General features: G+C 37.0%; 1 protein-coding gene across 50 annotated transcripts in view; it reads left to right on the forward strand.

The window, feature by feature from the left end:
* HERC1 (HECT and RLD domain containing E3 ubiquitin protein ligase family member 1) overlaps positions 1 to 18,048 on the forward strand; it is a 204,183-nt gene that overhangs the window by 155,420 nt on the left and 30,715 nt on the right. For 41 of the 50 annotated variants that reach the window (XM_070234926.1, XM_070235108.1, XM_070235114.1 and 38 more), the window contains 11 exons: positions 88 to 356; positions 1,099 to 1,151; positions 1,845 to 2,045; positions 2,723 to 2,897; positions 5,447 to 5,717; positions 5,853 to 6,066; positions 6,824 to 7,080; positions 8,232 to 8,359; positions 9,089 to 9,216; positions 15,900 to 16,100; positions 17,337 to 17,467. In XM_070234926.1, coding sequence (XP_070091027.1) covers positions 88 to 356; positions 1,099 to 1,151; positions 1,845 to 2,045; positions 2,723 to 2,897; positions 5,447 to 5,717; positions 5,853 to 6,066; positions 6,824 to 7,080; positions 8,232 to 8,359; positions 9,089 to 9,216; positions 15,900 to 16,100; positions 17,337 to 17,467 — 2,028 coding nt within the window. The remainder of the gene's footprint in view (positions 1 to 87; positions 357 to 1,098; positions 1,152 to 1,844; positions 2,046 to 2,722; positions 2,898 to 5,446; positions 5,718 to 5,852; positions 6,067 to 6,823; positions 7,081 to 8,231; positions 8,360 to 9,088; positions 9,217 to 15,899; positions 16,101 to 17,336; positions 17,468 to 18,048) is intronic. The other 9 variants (XM_023616046.2, XM_070235197.1, XM_070234975.1 and 6 more) reach the window with 2 other exon arrangements.

Raw genomic sequence — 18,048 nt, forward strand, 5'->3', positions numbered from 1 at the left:
ACAAAGTAGTTAATATCGTAATCTATTTACCTCTTCTTAAGTTCATGTTAAATTGACTAATAATTGATATGAAATCATTTTGTACAGCATGTTTGTGAGTCTGAAGACAGGGAAGAAGTGGTGGTGTGTGAACTGTGTGAATGCAGTGTCGTTAGCTTCAATCAGCACATGAAGAGAAATCACCCAGGCTGCGGGCGCAGTGCAAACCGCCAGGGCTATCGCAGCAACGGCTCCTATGTGGATGGCTGGTTTGGTGGTGAATGTGGGAGTGGAAATCCATACTACCTGCTCTGTGGCAGCTGCAGGGAAAAGTACTTAGCCCTGAAGACCAAATCTAAGACAACAAGTTCTGAAAGGTACCTTAAAATTGTGTCGATATCCAGACCCTCTGAATGAAGAGTATAAGGTATCTCTTATTAAGACATGGGAATTGTAGGTTTTTTCCTGTGAGGAGTTACTTTTAACCTTTCCTAAAGTCCTTTGATTGCTGAACTAGGGGGCAGGAAGGATGGAAGTTGTTGAGGAATTCATGTTCCTGCCAGAGCTGGGAGCCTGTAGTCCAGGAACAGTGGCATGGCAGCAGGTCCTTCACTGGAGTTTGACTGTGTTAACCTTTGACTTGTTGGCAAGTTGCGGGCGAGTTAAACTTCAGGAGGCTTATGGTCAAATTTTTGTGTTGGTATTTTTCACCATATTTTTGACATCTTAATTAAGATCTTTTTCTTGATGAAAAATTAGACTGTTTAGATTAAATGAACTTCCATGAATCAATTACCTCTTTATATTCTTGAATAGCAATTAATCTCTAGTGAGTAGAGTTTTTGCCTTATTATCAACCATTAAAATCTTTAAGGCATTCTGGAATAGGTTTGGATTAAAAGAGTTATTGTAGGTCACCCAGAAACATCCCCAGTAATTTGTAGTCATTGATTTTGTAAACATATAAGTTTTTGTTACATTAGCCCATAACATGAAACACACTTTTTTATTTTGTGTTGCTTTATTAATGACCTGTTAAAATGTTCTAGTGACTTAATTTGTATTTTGGGGTACTAACTCTTTTGTATAAAAACACAGTGTTCTTCATGTTTGGTGCAGGTACAAGGGACAAGCTCCAGATCTAATTGGCAAGCAAGACAGTGTGTATGAAGGTAGTTGTTTTGAGAGTTTCTTTATTTTACATGTATTTTTATATACACCTTCTGCTTAACAACTGTTACTAAAATTTACCTTCGTGTGTGTGTGTTTGTATTTATGCACATGTTAACTTAAACTTTCCCTGAAAAGCTCAAAATAGTTTGATAGCAACAGCCCTAGTTTTAAAAGTCAAAGGAAAAGGTCCTGGGTTCAAGTACTAGCTTTACCACAGAATGTTAATTTCTGCATGGCATATATTTTTTTTCAAAGTAAGGAAAATATGTAGTATATTTTGAATTTCCGTTCTATTTGAGGAAAGTGAAAAATAAAAAATTGAAGTCAGCATCATTGTATCTGGAGCATTCATTAACTTTAAATAACTCATTCCCTAATGATTATGGGCAGGGTGAAGAACTCTTTGTTGGCCCCATAACAGTATTTTTTATTAGTTGAAACCTCCATTAGCAGCTGTAATATTTGCTGTTGCTTCAAATGCGTTTAACTGCTCTGACCCCCTTGCGCTTAGTCTCACTGTGCCTTAGGAGTACAGTTTGGTTGGGTTACCAGGAGATGGTGCTATAGTTCATTTTGTGGGCTCTGGGCTTTCACTCCTCCTGCATGTTAGATAAATTTCACAATAACCATTGCCAGCAGAGTTATGTCATGTTTATAGTCATATATCATACATTTAATTATTTAAATTCTAGAAGACTGGGACATGTTGGATGTTGATGAAGATGAAAAGCTAACGGGTGAAGAAGAATTTGAATTACTTGCTGGACCACTTGGTTTAAATGACCGACGCATTGTACCAGAACCAGTTCAGTTCCCTGACAGTGATCCATTAGGAGCATCAGTAGCAATGGTAACAGCCACCAACAGTATGGAAGAGACTCTGATGCAAATAGGTAAACTGAAATGCTGATTGGCATAGATTTTATAGAGTCTGTATTAATTTGTTTCTTATATAAGTAAATAATAATAAGGTAAAGGTAAATAATAATAACATTCAACATTATCCCACCACATCAAGTATCTTTAGCCAGTTGTTTTAACATGTTTAAGGTATAATGTAGTATTAAGTTTTGATTTTTCTGTTTTTAAGAAGTATTGAAGTGATAAAAAGAAAATTTATAAAATATGAGTAGAATTTTTTTAACTTTGTGAGTAGGGAATCCTGGAACTGACTAAAAACTATTTTGCAGTCTTTTTATTTGGGAGAGGATATAAGGAATATAAAATAAATAATTGGGGCAGTATTGGTGACTCAGCCTTTTATGTGTACTCAAAGCATATTTTTAAAACTATATCTTTCCTATATTTGTTAATAACAGTAGAAGTGATACGTGACCAAAGTAAATAAAACCAAAAAAGTTTGAGGCATCTTTCTCCTATAATTGTTGACTAAGCAATATCTATTTCTCCTAAGGAATTTTTTGTATAACAGAGTTCCAGATGAGCAAAACACATTGGTTTGCTGTATTTCCTTGCAATCTGGAACCTAGGTAAAATGGGAAAATTTTTCAGTAGTCCTGATATTTTTTTCTTATCTTATTGAGAACTTAACAAAATCTTATTTTTTCAGGTTGCCATGGCTCTGTAGAAAAAAGTTCCTCTGGGAGAATAACTTTAGGTGAGCAGGCAGCTGCCTTAGCAAACCCTCATGACCGGGTGGTGGCTTTAAGGAGAGTGACTGCTGCTGCTCAGGTTCTTTTGGCCAGAACCATGGTCATGAGAGCTCTATCTCTTCTCTCAGTCAGGTAAGTCGTATTTCATGTCGAATGATGCTCAGTTAGCTTCTACTATATATTAGAGTCTGGTATTGTTTGGGAGGATGAGATAGAACTTTTAGAAACTTGAATATCTACTGTTGAATGAAAGAAGTTAGACATAGTCATCATTGTTATGCATTCATTCAGTCATACCTTCCATTAATACTTGGCTCTTTTTAGTAGAAAATAATGTGATTATAGTAACTGAGTAAACAGCGAACATTTTATCATCTGAAATGGGAAACCAAAGCTGTTGATCCATTTGGTGCAGGGTTTAAATAAAAGGTCAAGAGGCTGGCCCCATGGTGTAACAGTTAAGTTTGGTGCACTCTCTTCAGCAGCCTGGGTTCATGGGTTCAGATCCCAGGCACGGACCTACACCACTCATCAGCCATGCTGTGGTAGCAACCCACATGAAAAATAGAGGAAGTTTGGTACAGATGTTAGCTCAGGGCTAATCTTCCCCAGCAAATAAATAGATAAGTAAGTAAATAAATAAGTAAAAGGTCAAATGAGGTTTTCTGCAGAATTGACTAACTGTATAGCTAAGTCAACTACAAATTCTATCATGGAGACTTTTGCCATGTTCATACTGTGGAGTGTAATGTTAAAAGAGGGAAGAGAGCCAAGAATACCTAAAAGACATACATTTAAGAAATGGTTAGGGGCTGGCCCTGTGGCGCAGCAGTTTTCGCACATTCCGCTTCTTGGGGTTTGCTGGTTCAGATCCTGGCTGCGGACATGGCACCACTTGGCAAAAGCCATGCTGTGGTAGGCATCTCACGTATAAAGTAGAGGAAGATGGGCATGGCTGTTAGCTCAGGGCCAGTCTTCCTCAACAAAAAGAGGAGGATTGGCAGTAGTTAGCTCAGGGCTAATCTTCCTCAAAAAAAGAAAAAAGAAATGGTTAAGTGGGGCTGTTTAACAGTAAATCAGTGAAGACAGAAGGACCCTGAGAGAAAAACTCAAAATAAATTTAGATGAGACTGTAGTATTGGCTCAGGAATAGACAATTTGGACAGTGGAGAACAGAGTTCAGAAACTGACTAACACATATAGATAAACATTTGATTTATGACACTTTACACTACACAGCAGTGAGGAAAGGATGATCTTTTCAATAATTTGGGCTAGGTCAGATGGTTTATTCACGTAGGAAAAAAAAGGAGTCTTGCCCCTTTCCTCCCACTGTATGAAAACAAATATTTCCAAGTCACTCTTAGATCTAAATGTGAAAGGTATATCAATGTAAGTTTCTATATGGTAACACAGGAAGAATTTATTCTTGATCTTGGGACAGGCAGAGATTTCTTAAGCAAGTCACAAAAGGCATTCACCATAGGGAAAAAGATTGATAATTTGGACTATGTTCACAAAGAACTTTTGTCAGCAAAAGTCACTAAGAAAATAAAAAGTCAGGAAGTAAAAAAACAAGCCACTGAATGGGAGAAGATCTTAGCAATGCATATAACCAACAGAATATGTAAAGAATTCCTATAAATCAATGAGGAAAAAGACAACCCAAAAGAAAAATGGGCAAAATACAAAATAATACAAAATACAAAAAAGGATCTCCAAAGGGCCAATAAACATGAAAAATGAAGCCTTTAACCTCATTGATCTTCAGAGAAATGAAAATGAAAACCCAATGAGATACTACTATACACCCACTAGAATGGCTAAAATTTAAAAGACTGGGGGAGAAAGTAAGTGTGAGGATATGGAACACCTAGAAGCCTCCTACACTGCTGGTGAGGAAATAACTTTTAAAACTGTGCAATAATACCAAGTAAAGGTGAATATTAACATATTCTATGACCCAAAACTCCACCTCTGGGTGTATATCCAACCGGAATGCTTACATATGTGTACCCAAAGAATAAGCAAGAACATTCATAGAAGTACTATTCATAATAGCCCCATGACCTGATTGTCTTCTGTCTGGATAAATGAATTGTGATAGATTTCATTTATATGTCAATGAAAATTAATAGCTACTGCTATAATGCAACAACATGGATGAGTCTTACAAGCATAATGTTGAGCCAAAGAAGCTAGACACAAACATTTACGTACTTAATTTTTTTGTTTATGTAAAGTTCAGAAATAGGCAAAACTGATTTATGGCTTTAGAAGTCAGAATAGTGGTTCCTTTTGAGGGCCTAGTGACTGAGAAGGGCACAGGCAGGCTTCTGAGGTGTTGGTAATGTTCTGTTTCTTGATCTGGGAGGTGGTTACAGGCGTTTGTTCAGTTTGTAAAAAGTCATGATTTGTGAACATTCCTCTATGTTATACCTTGGTAATTCAGATATACTTCAAGTATATGTCAGTATTTACTAAGATTTTTTTAAAGTTTCAATAACAATTTCCAGTTAATGTAATATTTTTGGATGTCTCTTAGGACATGGATAATTAGTGATAGTGCAGCTTGCCTTTTGTTTTGGCTCTTGGTGCTATGGATGATATGTGGGGCTCCAAATGGTTCCTTAAGAAATCTATTTTCTTTCTCCATCTGAACTGTTTTCCTTTCCTGGCAGTGGTTCCAGTTGTAGCTTGGCTGCTGGTCTTGAATCTCTGGGCCTTACAGATATCCGAACGCTGGTTCGATTAATGTGCTTGGCTGCAGCAGGGAGAGCTGGCCTCTCCACCAGCCCTTCTGCCATGGCAAGCACCTCAGAACGCCCACGAGGTGGGCACAGCAAGGCGAACAAGCCCATCTCTTGCCTGGCTTATCTGAGCACGGCAGTAGGATGTCTGGCGTCAAATACTCCTAGTGCTGCAAAACTCCTAGTGCAGCTGTGTACACAGGTAAGCTAGTTTTCAGTGCTTTTCTTGTTGCATTGCTTATTTCTGACCGATTCTTAAAGAGCCTTTTGAGGTGAAATCTTTGTGTTCAAAATTATGTGTAAAAATTAAACCTGTTTGTTCCAATTGCCTCTTCAGAACTTGATTTCTGCTGCAACAGGTGTAAATCTAACCACGGTCGATGATCCAATTCAGCGAAAGTTTCTACCCAGCTTTCTCCGAGGAATTGCTGAAGAGAATAAGCTTGTAACCTCCCCAAACTTTGTTGTAACTCAGGCCCTTGTGGCGTTACTAGCAGACAAAGGGGCCAAGCTGAGACCTAACTATGATAAGTCAGAAGTTGAAAAGAAAGGTAAGTTTCATACCATTTAAATATAGTCTTCTAATCAGTTTGATTTATGTTTTAAAAAATGTTTTTGCATTGTTGTATGTGATGAATTACACAACTTCAAGTATACTTCTTAAGTTTAAATTATAAAAGAAGTGCATGGATACTTTTTCATTGTGCATGGAAACAAATATTAGAAAATGTCCCAAATTAGTCTTGATTTGATTATATTATTTTATTAGATTATGCTTTGAGTCACCATAGATAATAATCCTATTAGAGTTCCTTAATAAAATTTAGATAGAGGTAATGCTATTTTTCTCTTCATCTAAAGATGATGGTACTTTGAAGGGACTACTTAATTACTACTGTCTACCCTTCTCTTCATCAGGGCCATTTGGCCAAGAGAGATGGGCATTTGGATCTATCAGCCCAGATCCTTGACTGGCTGTTAAGATCACTTTTGAGCAGCAAAAGCCAAACTCTTATTCTTTAGGGCATGCTGCTTCTGCCCTGGCCTTAAAATTATTCCTGCTGCATTCTCAGTCTGTGTCCTTAGAGGAAAGACTATTGATTGATAAATATAAATGTACATTTGCAATGAATCAAGTTTATTATAGTATTTGATGTGAGATAAATGCTTTATACCTTGTATGCATATCTTAGTGAATTGATTGCTTGTAAAAGTGCTAATTCTTAAGACATATGGGTTAACCCATTTTTGTTTGTTCATCACTACCGGCTCTTACCTGGGCATCATTTCATTGTTTTGTTTAAGCAGGTTTAACTGCCCAATTGTATGCCCATCCTTCCTATGATCCTTCTGCTGTAGGCCCTCTGGAGCTGGCTAATGCCCTGGCAGCCTGCTGCCTCTCCTCCAGGCTGTCCTCACAGCATAGGCAATGGGCTGCTCAACAGCTTGTGCGCACTCTTGCTGCACATGACCGCGACAACCAAACTACTCCACAAACACTCGCTGATATGGGAGGAGATCTCAGAAAATGCTCCTTTATCAAGTTGGAGGCTCATCAGAACAGAGTATGTATTTTGAGCCCCAAGTGTGTTAATCACTGTATGTAAGACAAAATAGTTTCTGCCTTTCTCAAAGAGCTCAAAATTTAGGTCTCTCTCTCTCGCACTCTCTCGCTCTCTCTCGCTCTCTCTCACACACACACACACACACAAAATGATCAATATCCAACTGGTAGTTATTAACTCTTCTTTCTCTGTATGTTGTGTTGACATTTATTGTTAGTGCCATGGAGTTGATTCTGACTCCTAGGGACCCTGTGTACAGCAGAGCAGAACCCTGCCTGATCTTTTTGCGCCATCCTCTCATCTTCCGGCACTGTATCAGACAATGCTCTGCTGCTGTTCACAAGGTTTTCATGGCCAGTTTTTTTCAGAAGTGGGTGGCCAGGTCCTTCTTCCTAGTCTCTCTTAGTCTGAAAGCTCCCTTGAAACCTGTCCACCATGGGTGACCCTATTGATTATTTGAAATACCGGTGGCATAGCTTTCAGCATCACAGTAGCACACCCACTACAGTATGACACTCAACAGACGAGTGGTGTGGTTCCCCGACCAGAAAACGAACCTGGGTAAAGGGGATGAGGGCACTGAATCTTAACTACTAGACCACCAGGGCTGGCTTGGTTTGACATAGTAGTATAGAGATGGGAAAATCAGATTGGGGATGAGAAGAAAACCAAAGGAATAGCCTTACAAAAGGTGAAGGCTTATACATGCAAGAGGAGAAGAAACTGGTCTCGCTATTTTAATATAACCCACTGGGCCTCTGAGCAGTGACAAGGGCAGTTTAGGAAATGAAGACTTTCCTCTATTATTTAACCAATTTTAAAATCACTTCTCAATCTATGTTACTTATTTTATAGAAGATATAAACATGTTGAAGTATTTTACTTTATTGAATTAAATAAACATGTTTAGTAAAGATACTATGAAGTCTCAGATAAACTAGTTTGGGCATAGTACTTTAAAACTACACTTCAAATAGGTGTGTATTTACAAGCCAATTAGAAAAGAATGAGACCCTGCATATTGTGGTAAAACATTTATGCTTTTGTGTTTTACAATTTCATGGTAGATTTTTTTTGTTAATTTGATAGAACTTTTTCAAGTGATAGAATCATTTAAATCAAAACTTGCTGGATTTTGTCAACTTTTTTAGGTAATGACTTGTGTTTGGTGTAATAAAAAAGGACTCTTGGCTACAAGTGGCAATGATGGCACCATCCGAGTATGGAATGTTACCAAGAAGCAATACTCACTGCAACAAACCTGCGTGTTCAACAGATTGTGAGTATTAACGTTATCTCTCTTGTCTAACATTTAATGTGAGAATCCTAAACACGCCTCGTCGTGGTTGTGTTAGTGTAATCAAATTGTCACTGAAATTTTTTACAATTTTTCTTTTAGAATAGTCTTACTATATCTCCAATGTGTATTTTTTAATTTCTATGATACTGATTCAGAACATAAAAACTTTTAACTACTAATATTGGACTTACTCAGAATTAAATCAAGGTGTACTATACTAGAAAATAAATGTTCAATTCTGTAAAACAGTCGGCTAATTTTCCATCATTCTTCATGGATTATTTAGGAATTAGAGTTCTGATATTTCTTCTGTAGCAGAATAGTAGCATCTTTTATAGCTTTATGACTAGCTGTAGGTAATTCTTTTCTGAGAACTTCTGTAGAGATTAGGCAAACAAGAACCAATGTGTTCTGAATAATGACCATGTGTACAACCCGTACAGAATCAGAATGTCTTGGTTGACTAATTATGTACTACATTAAATGATGAATAGTCTAAGCATCACTCTTTTATAATTCCACATTTTTCACATTATGACAAATACTAGCAAATATATGGTTGTCCAATATTCCTAGCCAGCCTTTTGAAACGTAAGAATCTGCTATTACGTGCTCTAGTCTACATGAAACCCTTGTTTTAAGGTTTGGGGTTTAGTTTACTTTTGGATGATGAGGATTAGAATTCCATACATATCTGTTATATTCCAGGGAAGGGGATGCTGAGGAAAGCCTGGGGTCACCCAGTGATCCAAGTTTCTCACCTGTTTCCTGGAGTATCAGTGGCAAATATCTAGCTGGGGCTTTGGAAAAGATGGTGAATATCTGGCAAGTTAATGGTAAGAGTCATGTAAATACTAGTAAACTACTGAAGGTCCTTTTTAAGCCTTTCTCTTAGCCTTCTGAGTCCAAACATTGGCTTCCCTTCACCTTGAAACTCACAATCTATTCATCAGCTCTGAAAATCTATGCATAGTATGGTTTAAATTAAAGAGGAAGTGCTTATTTCCTGACTTTCCTTTTGAGGCATTTTAACTAACCTGATAGTTGTAAAATGAAAATTCTTGTTATGTATCACTAAGTGTTAAGAGTAGAATTTGAGGAGAAGTAATGGCCTCTGAATTTTCAGCCATGAGTTCTTTTGAATCACTTGAAATATTTTTACAGTCAGGCATCACTTAATGACAGGGGTGCATTCTGAGAAATGCGTCATTAGGCGGTTTCATCATTCTGCGAACATCATAGAGTATACTTACACAAACTTACATGATATAGCCTACTACATACCTAGGCTATACAGTACTAATCTTATGGGACCAGCTTTATATATGTGGTCTGTCGTTGACCAAAACATTATGTGGTACATGACTGTATTAATTTTGTCTGTTTCACAGGTATAAACTCTTATCAATTATTTTTAGTTTGACATTAAATTTTTTCTATTAAGGTCATAATAGTTTATAACATTGTGAAATTTCAGTTGTACGTTATTATTTGTCAGTCACCATGTATATGTGTCCCTTTACCCCATATCCCCACTCGCCAACCCCCTTCCCTTCTGGTAACCACTCATCTGTTCTCTTTGTCCATGCATTTGTTTGTCTTCCACATATGAGTGAAGTCATGTAATGTTTGTCTTTCTCTCTCTGGTTTGTTTTGCTTAACGTAATACCCTCAAGTCCATCCATTTTGTTGCAATTGGGACAATTTTGTCTTTTTTATGGCTGAGTAGTATTCCCTTCTATATATATGCCACATCTTCTTTATCCAGTCATCAGTCGATGGGCACTCGGGTTGCTTCCACATCTTGACTATTGTGAATAATGCTGCAGTGAGCATAGGGTTGCATAAATCTCTGAATCGTTGATTTCAAGATCTTTGGATAAATCTCCAGTAGTGGGATAGCTGGGTCATATCGTATTTCTATTTTTAATTTTTTGAGAAATCTCCATACTGTTTTCCATAGTGGCTGTACCAGTTTACATTCCCACCAGCATTGTATGAGGGTTACCTTTCCTCCACATCCTCTCCAACATTTGTTATTTGTTGTCTTGGTAATTATAGCCATTGTGACAGGTGTAAAGTGATATCTTAGTGTAGTTTTGATTTGCATTTCCCTAATGATTAGTGATGTTGAACATCTTTTCATGTGCCTATTGGCCATCTGTATATCTTCTTTGGAAAAAATGTCTGTTCATATCCTCTGCCCATTTTTTGATCGGCTTGTTTGTTTTTTTGTTGTTGAGTTGTGTGAGTTCTTTATATATTTTGGAGATTAACCCCTTGTGAGATATAATATTTGCAAATATTTTCTCCCAGTTGGTGGGTTGTCTTTTTGTTTTGTTCATGGTTTCCCTTGCCTTGAAGAAGCTTTTTAGTCTGATGAAGTTCCATTTGTTTATTTTTTCTTTTGTTTTCCTTGCCTGAGTAGGCATGGTATTTGAAAAGATGCTTCTAAGACTGATGTCAAAGAGTGTACTGGCTATATTTTCTTCTAGGAGTTTTATGGTTTCACGTCTTACCTTCAAGTCTTTAATCCATATTGAGTTAATTTTTTTGTGTGATGAAAGATAGTCTACTTTCATTCTTTTGCATGTGGCTGTCCAGTTTTCCCAACACCATTTATTGAAGAGATTTTCCTTTCTCCATTATATGTGCTTAGTTCCTTTATTGAAGATTAGCTGTCTGTAGATGTATGGTTTTATTTCTGGACTTTCAATTCTGTTAATTGATCTTTGTGTCTGTTTTTGTGCCAGTATATGCTGTTTTGATTACTATAGCTTTGTAGTATATTTTGAAGTCAGGGATTGTGATGCCTCCAGCTTTGTTCTTTTTTTCTCAGGATTGCTTTTGCTATTCGGGGTCTTTTGTTGCCCCATATGAATTTTAGTATTCTTTGTTCTATTTCCATGAAGAATGTCATTGGGATTCTGATTGGGATTGCATTGAATCTGTAGATTGCTTTAGGTAATCTGGACATTTTAACTATGTTTATTCTTTCTATCCATGTGCATTCCATTCCTTTACGTCATCATCGATTTCTTTAAATAATGCCATGTAGTTTTCATTGTATAGGTCTTTCACCACCTTGGTTAAATTTGTTCCTAGATATTTTAGTCTTTTTGTTGTGATTGTAAATGGGATTGTATTCTTGAGTTCTCTCTTAGTTTGTTATTAGAGCATAGAAATGCAACTGATTTTTGTAAGTTGATTTTGTATCTTGCAACTTTGCTGTAGTTGTTGACTATTTCTAATAATTTCTTATGGATTCTTTTGAGTTTTCTATATATACAATCAGGTCGTCTGCAAACAGTGAAAGTTTCACTTCTTCCCTGTCAATTTGGATTCCTTTTATTTCTTTTTCTTGCTTAATTGCTCTGCCCAGAACCTCCAGTACTGTGTAGAATAGGAGTGGTGAGAGTGGGCACCCTTGTCTTGCTCCTTTTCTCAGAGGGATGGCTTTCAGTTTTTCCTGTTGAGTATGATGTTGGCTGTGGGTTTGTCATATATGGTGTTTATTATGTTGAGGTACTGTCCTTCTATACCCATTTTATTGAGAGTTTTTATCATAAATGGATGTTGGATCTTGTCAAATGCTTTCTCTGCATCTATTGAGATGATCATGTGGTTTTTATTCCTCATTTTTTTAATGTGGTGTATCATATTGATTGATTTGTAAATGTTGAACTGTCCCTGGTATAAATCCCACTTGATCGTGGTGTATGATCCTTTTAATGTATTGCTGTATTTGGGTTGCCAATATTTAGTTGAGGATTGTTGCATGTATGTTCATCAGCGATATTGGCCTATAATTTTCCTTCTTTGTGTTGTCCTTGTCTTTGGCTTTGGGATCAAGGTGATGTTGGCCTCATAGAATGAGGTAGGAAATGTTCTATATTCTTCAATTTTTTGGAATAGTTTGAGAAGGATAGGTATTAAATCTTCTTTGAATGTTTGGTAGAATTCTCCTCAGAAGGCATGTGGTCCTTGGCTTTTATTTTTTGAGAGGTTTTTGATTACTGTTTCAATTGCTTTACTTGTGGTTGGTCTATTCAGATTGTCTCTTTCTTCTTGATTCAGTTTTGGGAGGTTGTATGAGTCTAAGAATTTATCCATTTCTTCTAGATTGTCCAATTTGTTGGCATATAGTGTTTCCTAACATTCTGCTATAATCCTTTGCATGTCTCTGGTATCCATTGTAATTTCTCCTCTTTCGCTTCTAATTTTATTTATTGGAGTCTTCTCTCTTTTTTCTTAGTGAGTCTGGCTAAGAGTTTGTCAATTTTGTTTATCTTCTCAAAGAACCAGCTCTTAGTTTCATTGATCCTTTCTACTGTTTTTTTGTTGTTGTTGTTTCAATTTCCTTTATTTCTGCTGTAATTTTTATTATTTTCCTCCTGCTGGCCTAGTTTTTCATTTAATTCCACTATATCCTTGTTGACTTTCTGTCCGGATGATCTATCCATTGATGTAAGTGGGATGTTGAGGTCCCCTGCTCCTATTGTGTTGCTGTTAATTTCTCCTTTTAGGTCTGTTAACTGTTGCTTTATGTACTTTGGTGCTCCTGTGTTAGGTCCATATATCTTATGAGTGTTATGTCCTCTTGGTGGAGTGTCCGTTTTATCATTTTTATATCGCCCCTCTTTGTCTCTCATTGCCTTTATCTTGGAGTCTACTTTGTCTGATATAAGTATGGCAACACTTGCTTTCTTTTGTTTGCCATTAGCCTATGGTATCATCTTCCATCCCTTCACTCTGAGCCTGTGTTTGTCTTTAGAGCTGAGATATACTTCCTGGAGGCAGCGTATTCTTGAGTCTTGTTTTTTAATCCATCCTGCCACTCTGTGTCTTTTGATTGGAGAATTCAATCCATTTACATTTAGAATGATTATTGATATATGAGGGCTTAGTACTGCCATTTTATCATTTGTTTTCCAGTTGTTCTGTATTTCTTTTTTTTTCTCATCCTGTATGTTTCTGACTGCCAGTTCAATTTGGTGTTTCTCTATGATGGTTTCTGTTTTCTCTTTATCATTTGCGTCTCTGTTCTGATTTTTTCTTTAGTGGTTACTGTGAAGTTTGTATAAAAGATCTCATAGGTAAGATAGTCCATTTTCTGATAGCGTGTTTCCTTAATCTATGCAGGTTCCATCCCTTTATTGTTGTCACTACTTGTTCCATTTTGTGTTGTGAGTTTGTGATTAAAATGGAGTGATTATAGTTATTTTTGATGCTTTCCTTCCCTTTATCTTTAATAATTGTTTGCTAACCTGTTCTGATAGAGAGCTACAATTTTCTGATTTTGTCTGTCTCCTTGCTCATGGCTTTGTAAACCCTTTCTTTTTTTTGTTTTTGTCAGGTTTAAGGGCCTTCTTGATCATTTCTTGTAGGGAGATCTTGTGGCAATGAACTCCCTCAGCTTTTGTTTATCTGGGAAGGTTTTTATTTCTCCATTGTATCTGAAGGATAGTTTCACTGGATAGAGTATTCTTGGCTGAAAGTTTTTGTCTTTCAGAATTTTGAACATGTCATTCTACCTTCTCCTAGCATGTAAGGTTTCTGCTGAAAGCATGACAGGGCTTCCTTTGTAGGTTATTTTCTTCTGCCTTGATGCTCTTAGTATTTTTTGTTTTAAAAATATTAACTTTTTCCAGTTTTACTAATATATGCCTCGGAGAAGGTCTTTTTACATTGATATAATTAGAAGTTCTATTAGCTTCATTTACATGTAATTCCAGCTTCTTCCTCAGGTTTGGGAAGTTCTCAGCTATTATTTCTTTGAACAAGCTCTCTGCTATTATTTCTTTGAACAAGCTCTCTGCTCCTTTCTCCCCCTCTTCTCCCTCTGGAATACCTGTAATCCTTATATTGCATTGGCTAATTGAGTCAGCTGTTTCTCAGAGAATGTCTTCATTTCTTTTTAGTCCAAGTTGTCTCTCCTTCATCTGCAGCATTTCTATATTTCTGTCCCCTAAGTTACTAATTCTGTCCTCCATAATATCAGCTCTGTTTTTTTAAGGACTCCAGATTTTTCTTTATCTCATTCATTGTGTTTTTCATCTCCAACATTTCCAATTGGGGTTTTTTTTAATAGTTTCAATCTGTTTTGTGAAGAATTCCCTCTGTTCATTAATTTTATTCCTGAGATCATTGAACTGTCTTTCTGAGTTTTCTTGTAACTCATTGAGTTTCTTTATGATAACTTTTGAATGCTCTGTCATTTAGATTGTGAATTTCTTTGACTTTAGGATTGGTTTCTGGGTACTTGTGATTTTCCTTCTGGTCTGGAATGTTAATATGCTTCTTCAATGCTATTTGATGGGCTGGACTTTTGCTGTCACATAGTGGTAGTATCTGGTTGCAGATTCCACCTGCCACCACTGGGGGGTGGTGGAGCTGTGTTTTCTGAGCCCTCTGCAACCCCTGGCAGATGTGCCCGTCCATTGGAAGCTGTGCCAACAGGGCTTGTCTGTGTTTTCCCACTGGCCGCTATTGTTTTAAACATGTATGTGCAGGTTTTCTGGCAGGGATCCCCTGCTCTGGCCACCTGGCTGAGCTGGTGCGCCGGGTGGAAGGGGTTCTTTGTTTCCATGCGCTGTCTTGCACGCTCCTGCCCTTCACTCACTGCCTGCCTGAGCTGGTCAGCTTGGTATGGATACCTCCGCTGTTGCTTATCTGCCTCATTGTGGAGCGTTCCCACAGGCTAGGAGGCAACTCTGAGAGCACAAGCATTCCCGTGGAGGGCTGCCTTCTTCCCCTTCTCTCAGAGTTGCATGCTGGCTGCTGCGCAAGAGGTCCTTTGCCCTAGATTGCTGCTGCTTAAGAGGAACGGGAGATCCACTTACCTCCTTCCGCTGCCTACTGGGGGGGGGGGGTCCATCACCCCTGTCTTCAGACTTATGGCTGTGTGGATGTCAGAGGTCTGTTGTGTTGTGTGAATGTCCTCTGTTGGTTTGTGAATGTCCTTTCTGTTGTATCTTAGTGGGGAGAGACTAAGGGAAGTACTCACTCCGCCATGATGCTGACGTTACTCCATCTTGTCAATTTTTAATAATACCTCTCTGGGAAGTAAAAATCATTATTATAATCTCAGATTTATCAGTATTTTTGTTTGTTTTTGCATATTTGAGGAATGGCTGTTCTGTTTCACATATTTGAAGGAATTACTAGGCTTAACTCTAGGTAAATTTCTTATGTTCATTTGCTTTTCAGTAATTACTATGAAAGAACTTAAGTATTTGACATTTGTACACTGAGTATCTTCCTTTACTTTTTCTTCCATGAAGCTGTCATTTTTGTCCCTTTAATAAACAAAAAAGCTTATTACAGAAAAGCATATTAATTTGGTAATCCTATGTAGTATGTAAATGAAGGATCCTGCCTTGCAGTCATTCATTAGTACGCTATTATGAAATTGAGGACTGCTTTAAGTGTATATTAGAATTAAGTAGTATTTCTTTTTGTTCTTGTTTTTATTTTTAAGAATTAAGTAACAACTAGTTAATATTTTCTTCCTCTTTAGGAGGAAAAGGACTGGTAGATATTCAGCCCCATTGGGTATCTGCCCTGGCTTGGCCAGAGGAGGGTCCAGCTACAGCCTGGTCAGGAGAGTCTCCAGAATTATTGTTGGTGGGACGGATGGATGGATCTCTAGGACTTATTGAAGTTGCTGATGTGTCCACTATGCACCGTCGAGAATTGGAACATTGCTATCGAAAGGATGGTAAATGTCTGGTTATGTGTCTACCTGAGAAAATGTTCCCCACACTCAAATAGACTTAGTTTTTTGGGACTTGCTTTTAAAAATGCTGAGTAAATATTACTTTTGGCTTTGTTTTCCAAATTGTCTAGTTGGTATTGCATTTTAATTAGTTACTAAATTGAAAGATATTTCTCTCCCAATCCCTACCACATCTCTCTGCCAAAATGAGATCTAATAGTATTATAATGTATTAGCCATTCATCCTTCATGGAAGTATCTGAACACTTATAACAGGCTCCAAGTCTCCCTTGAAAGTTAAGAATGTCCAAAAGAAAAAATAATAATCATTGGTAGAGATGAAATTGTTAACAGATTAGTGAAATTGTGGAAATGGAGGAAGGAGGAAGAGGGAAGTTCCTGGTCTTATGAGATAGCAGGAAGTCTGCTTTCATTTATTGTCTCATTGTATTCCCTTTGGATGCGTAGGCATCTTACTTGATAGTTTTTGTTAGTTGTTTTAGGGGAGTGGGGTATTTCAAACGTCGCAGTTCCCACTTACATGGTACTCTATTGACAGAATAGAACAAGTTTGTTTTTTTAGGTTTTTTTAAAATAGGTAATACCTTTATAGGATGCAAAAATTTTAAAGTTTAAAAAGGTATACAGTGAAAAATCTTTCTCCTGTCAACTCAGTTCCCATGTCCCCATTCTACTCCCACAGATAAACACTGTTTTTTACTTTTTTTATAGCCTTCCAGTGTTATATATACTTAAAGAAGCAAATATGAATATAAGTTATTAGAATAGAACATGTTTGATAGAATATGGAAATAACCTGAGTAGGGAATATTCAACAAGCAAAAGAAGGGACAGGTAATTTTCTTTCTATGACTTAAGGTTTTTTCACTTCTCGGTTTCATGGTAGATTCGACCCAAAAGGAAAGGACTTGGCACAATCACTTAAAATCAGCAAGGAAATTCCCATTTTTTGTCCTTCTTTTTTAATAACCACCTGAAAAGAATGAAAGATTAAAAATGAGGTAGTCCTTGTCACTTATAAATGAAACTTTTAAAGTGGGTTAAATGGAATCCCTTCGGTAAGCCTACATTTTATCTAAATGCATTAAAGAGATGTTTGGAAACTTACTTGCTGTGGTTGCAGTAGCAAATATTTGTTGCAAAGTCTCTTTTTTAAGTTAGACAATGACAAATAAGTCTCTCTTTTTTTTAATTTTAATTTTGTTTTTATCATGTTAGTGTCTGTAACTTGCATTGCTTGGTTCAGTGAAGACAAACCGTTTGCAGTGGGATATTTTGATGGCAAATTGTTACTGGGGACAAAGGAACCACTTGAGAAAGGAGGCATTGTTCTCATTGATGCACATAAGGTAAAGCATCTTTACCAGATGTTTTTTTCTTGTTTTTTACTGTAGTATTGCATGGTACTAGTTTCTTTAAAAATTTCATCAATCACTTATGACTTAATATTCTGTTCTTACATAAAGTCTTTGGACCATGAGTATACATGGAAAAGTCTTTGTAAGAAAGCCATCAAACAGGGAAAGAGGTAAAACCAAAACAGGGAAATAGGAACACCCTTGGAGTAACCCCTGTCAAAGTACCTCCCGCTAATGCCAGAAATTCCATCTGTGAGGACTGATTCCGTTGCCTTAAACAGGGGTTGCCAGTTCATATGCTTACAGGGCCACCTAGGCAAGTAACAAATGCCTGAAGCCAGGAGTTAGAAGGTGTGAAGGAGGGTAAAAAAGAAAGTCAGAAGAGCACAGTGATGACAACCATATAAACACAAAACATGTCCCAGATTCTCATAAGTATTTGGAATTTTGGTGTAAGGGTGCTTTTTTTTTTAAGTTTCTTCTTATTTTACTTTTTAATGATTACCAATCAGTAAAAATAACTCTTAAAAATGCCAATGAAAGGTAACATCCCTTTTGAATCAGAATTTCAT

The sequence above is a fragment of the Equus caballus genome, chromosome 1 (assembly GCF_041296265.1).
Source record: "Equus caballus isolate H_3958 breed thoroughbred chromosome 1, TB-T2T, whole genome shotgun sequence".
Lineage (NCBI taxonomy): Eukaryota > Metazoa > Chordata > Mammalia > Perissodactyla > Equidae > Equus > Equus caballus.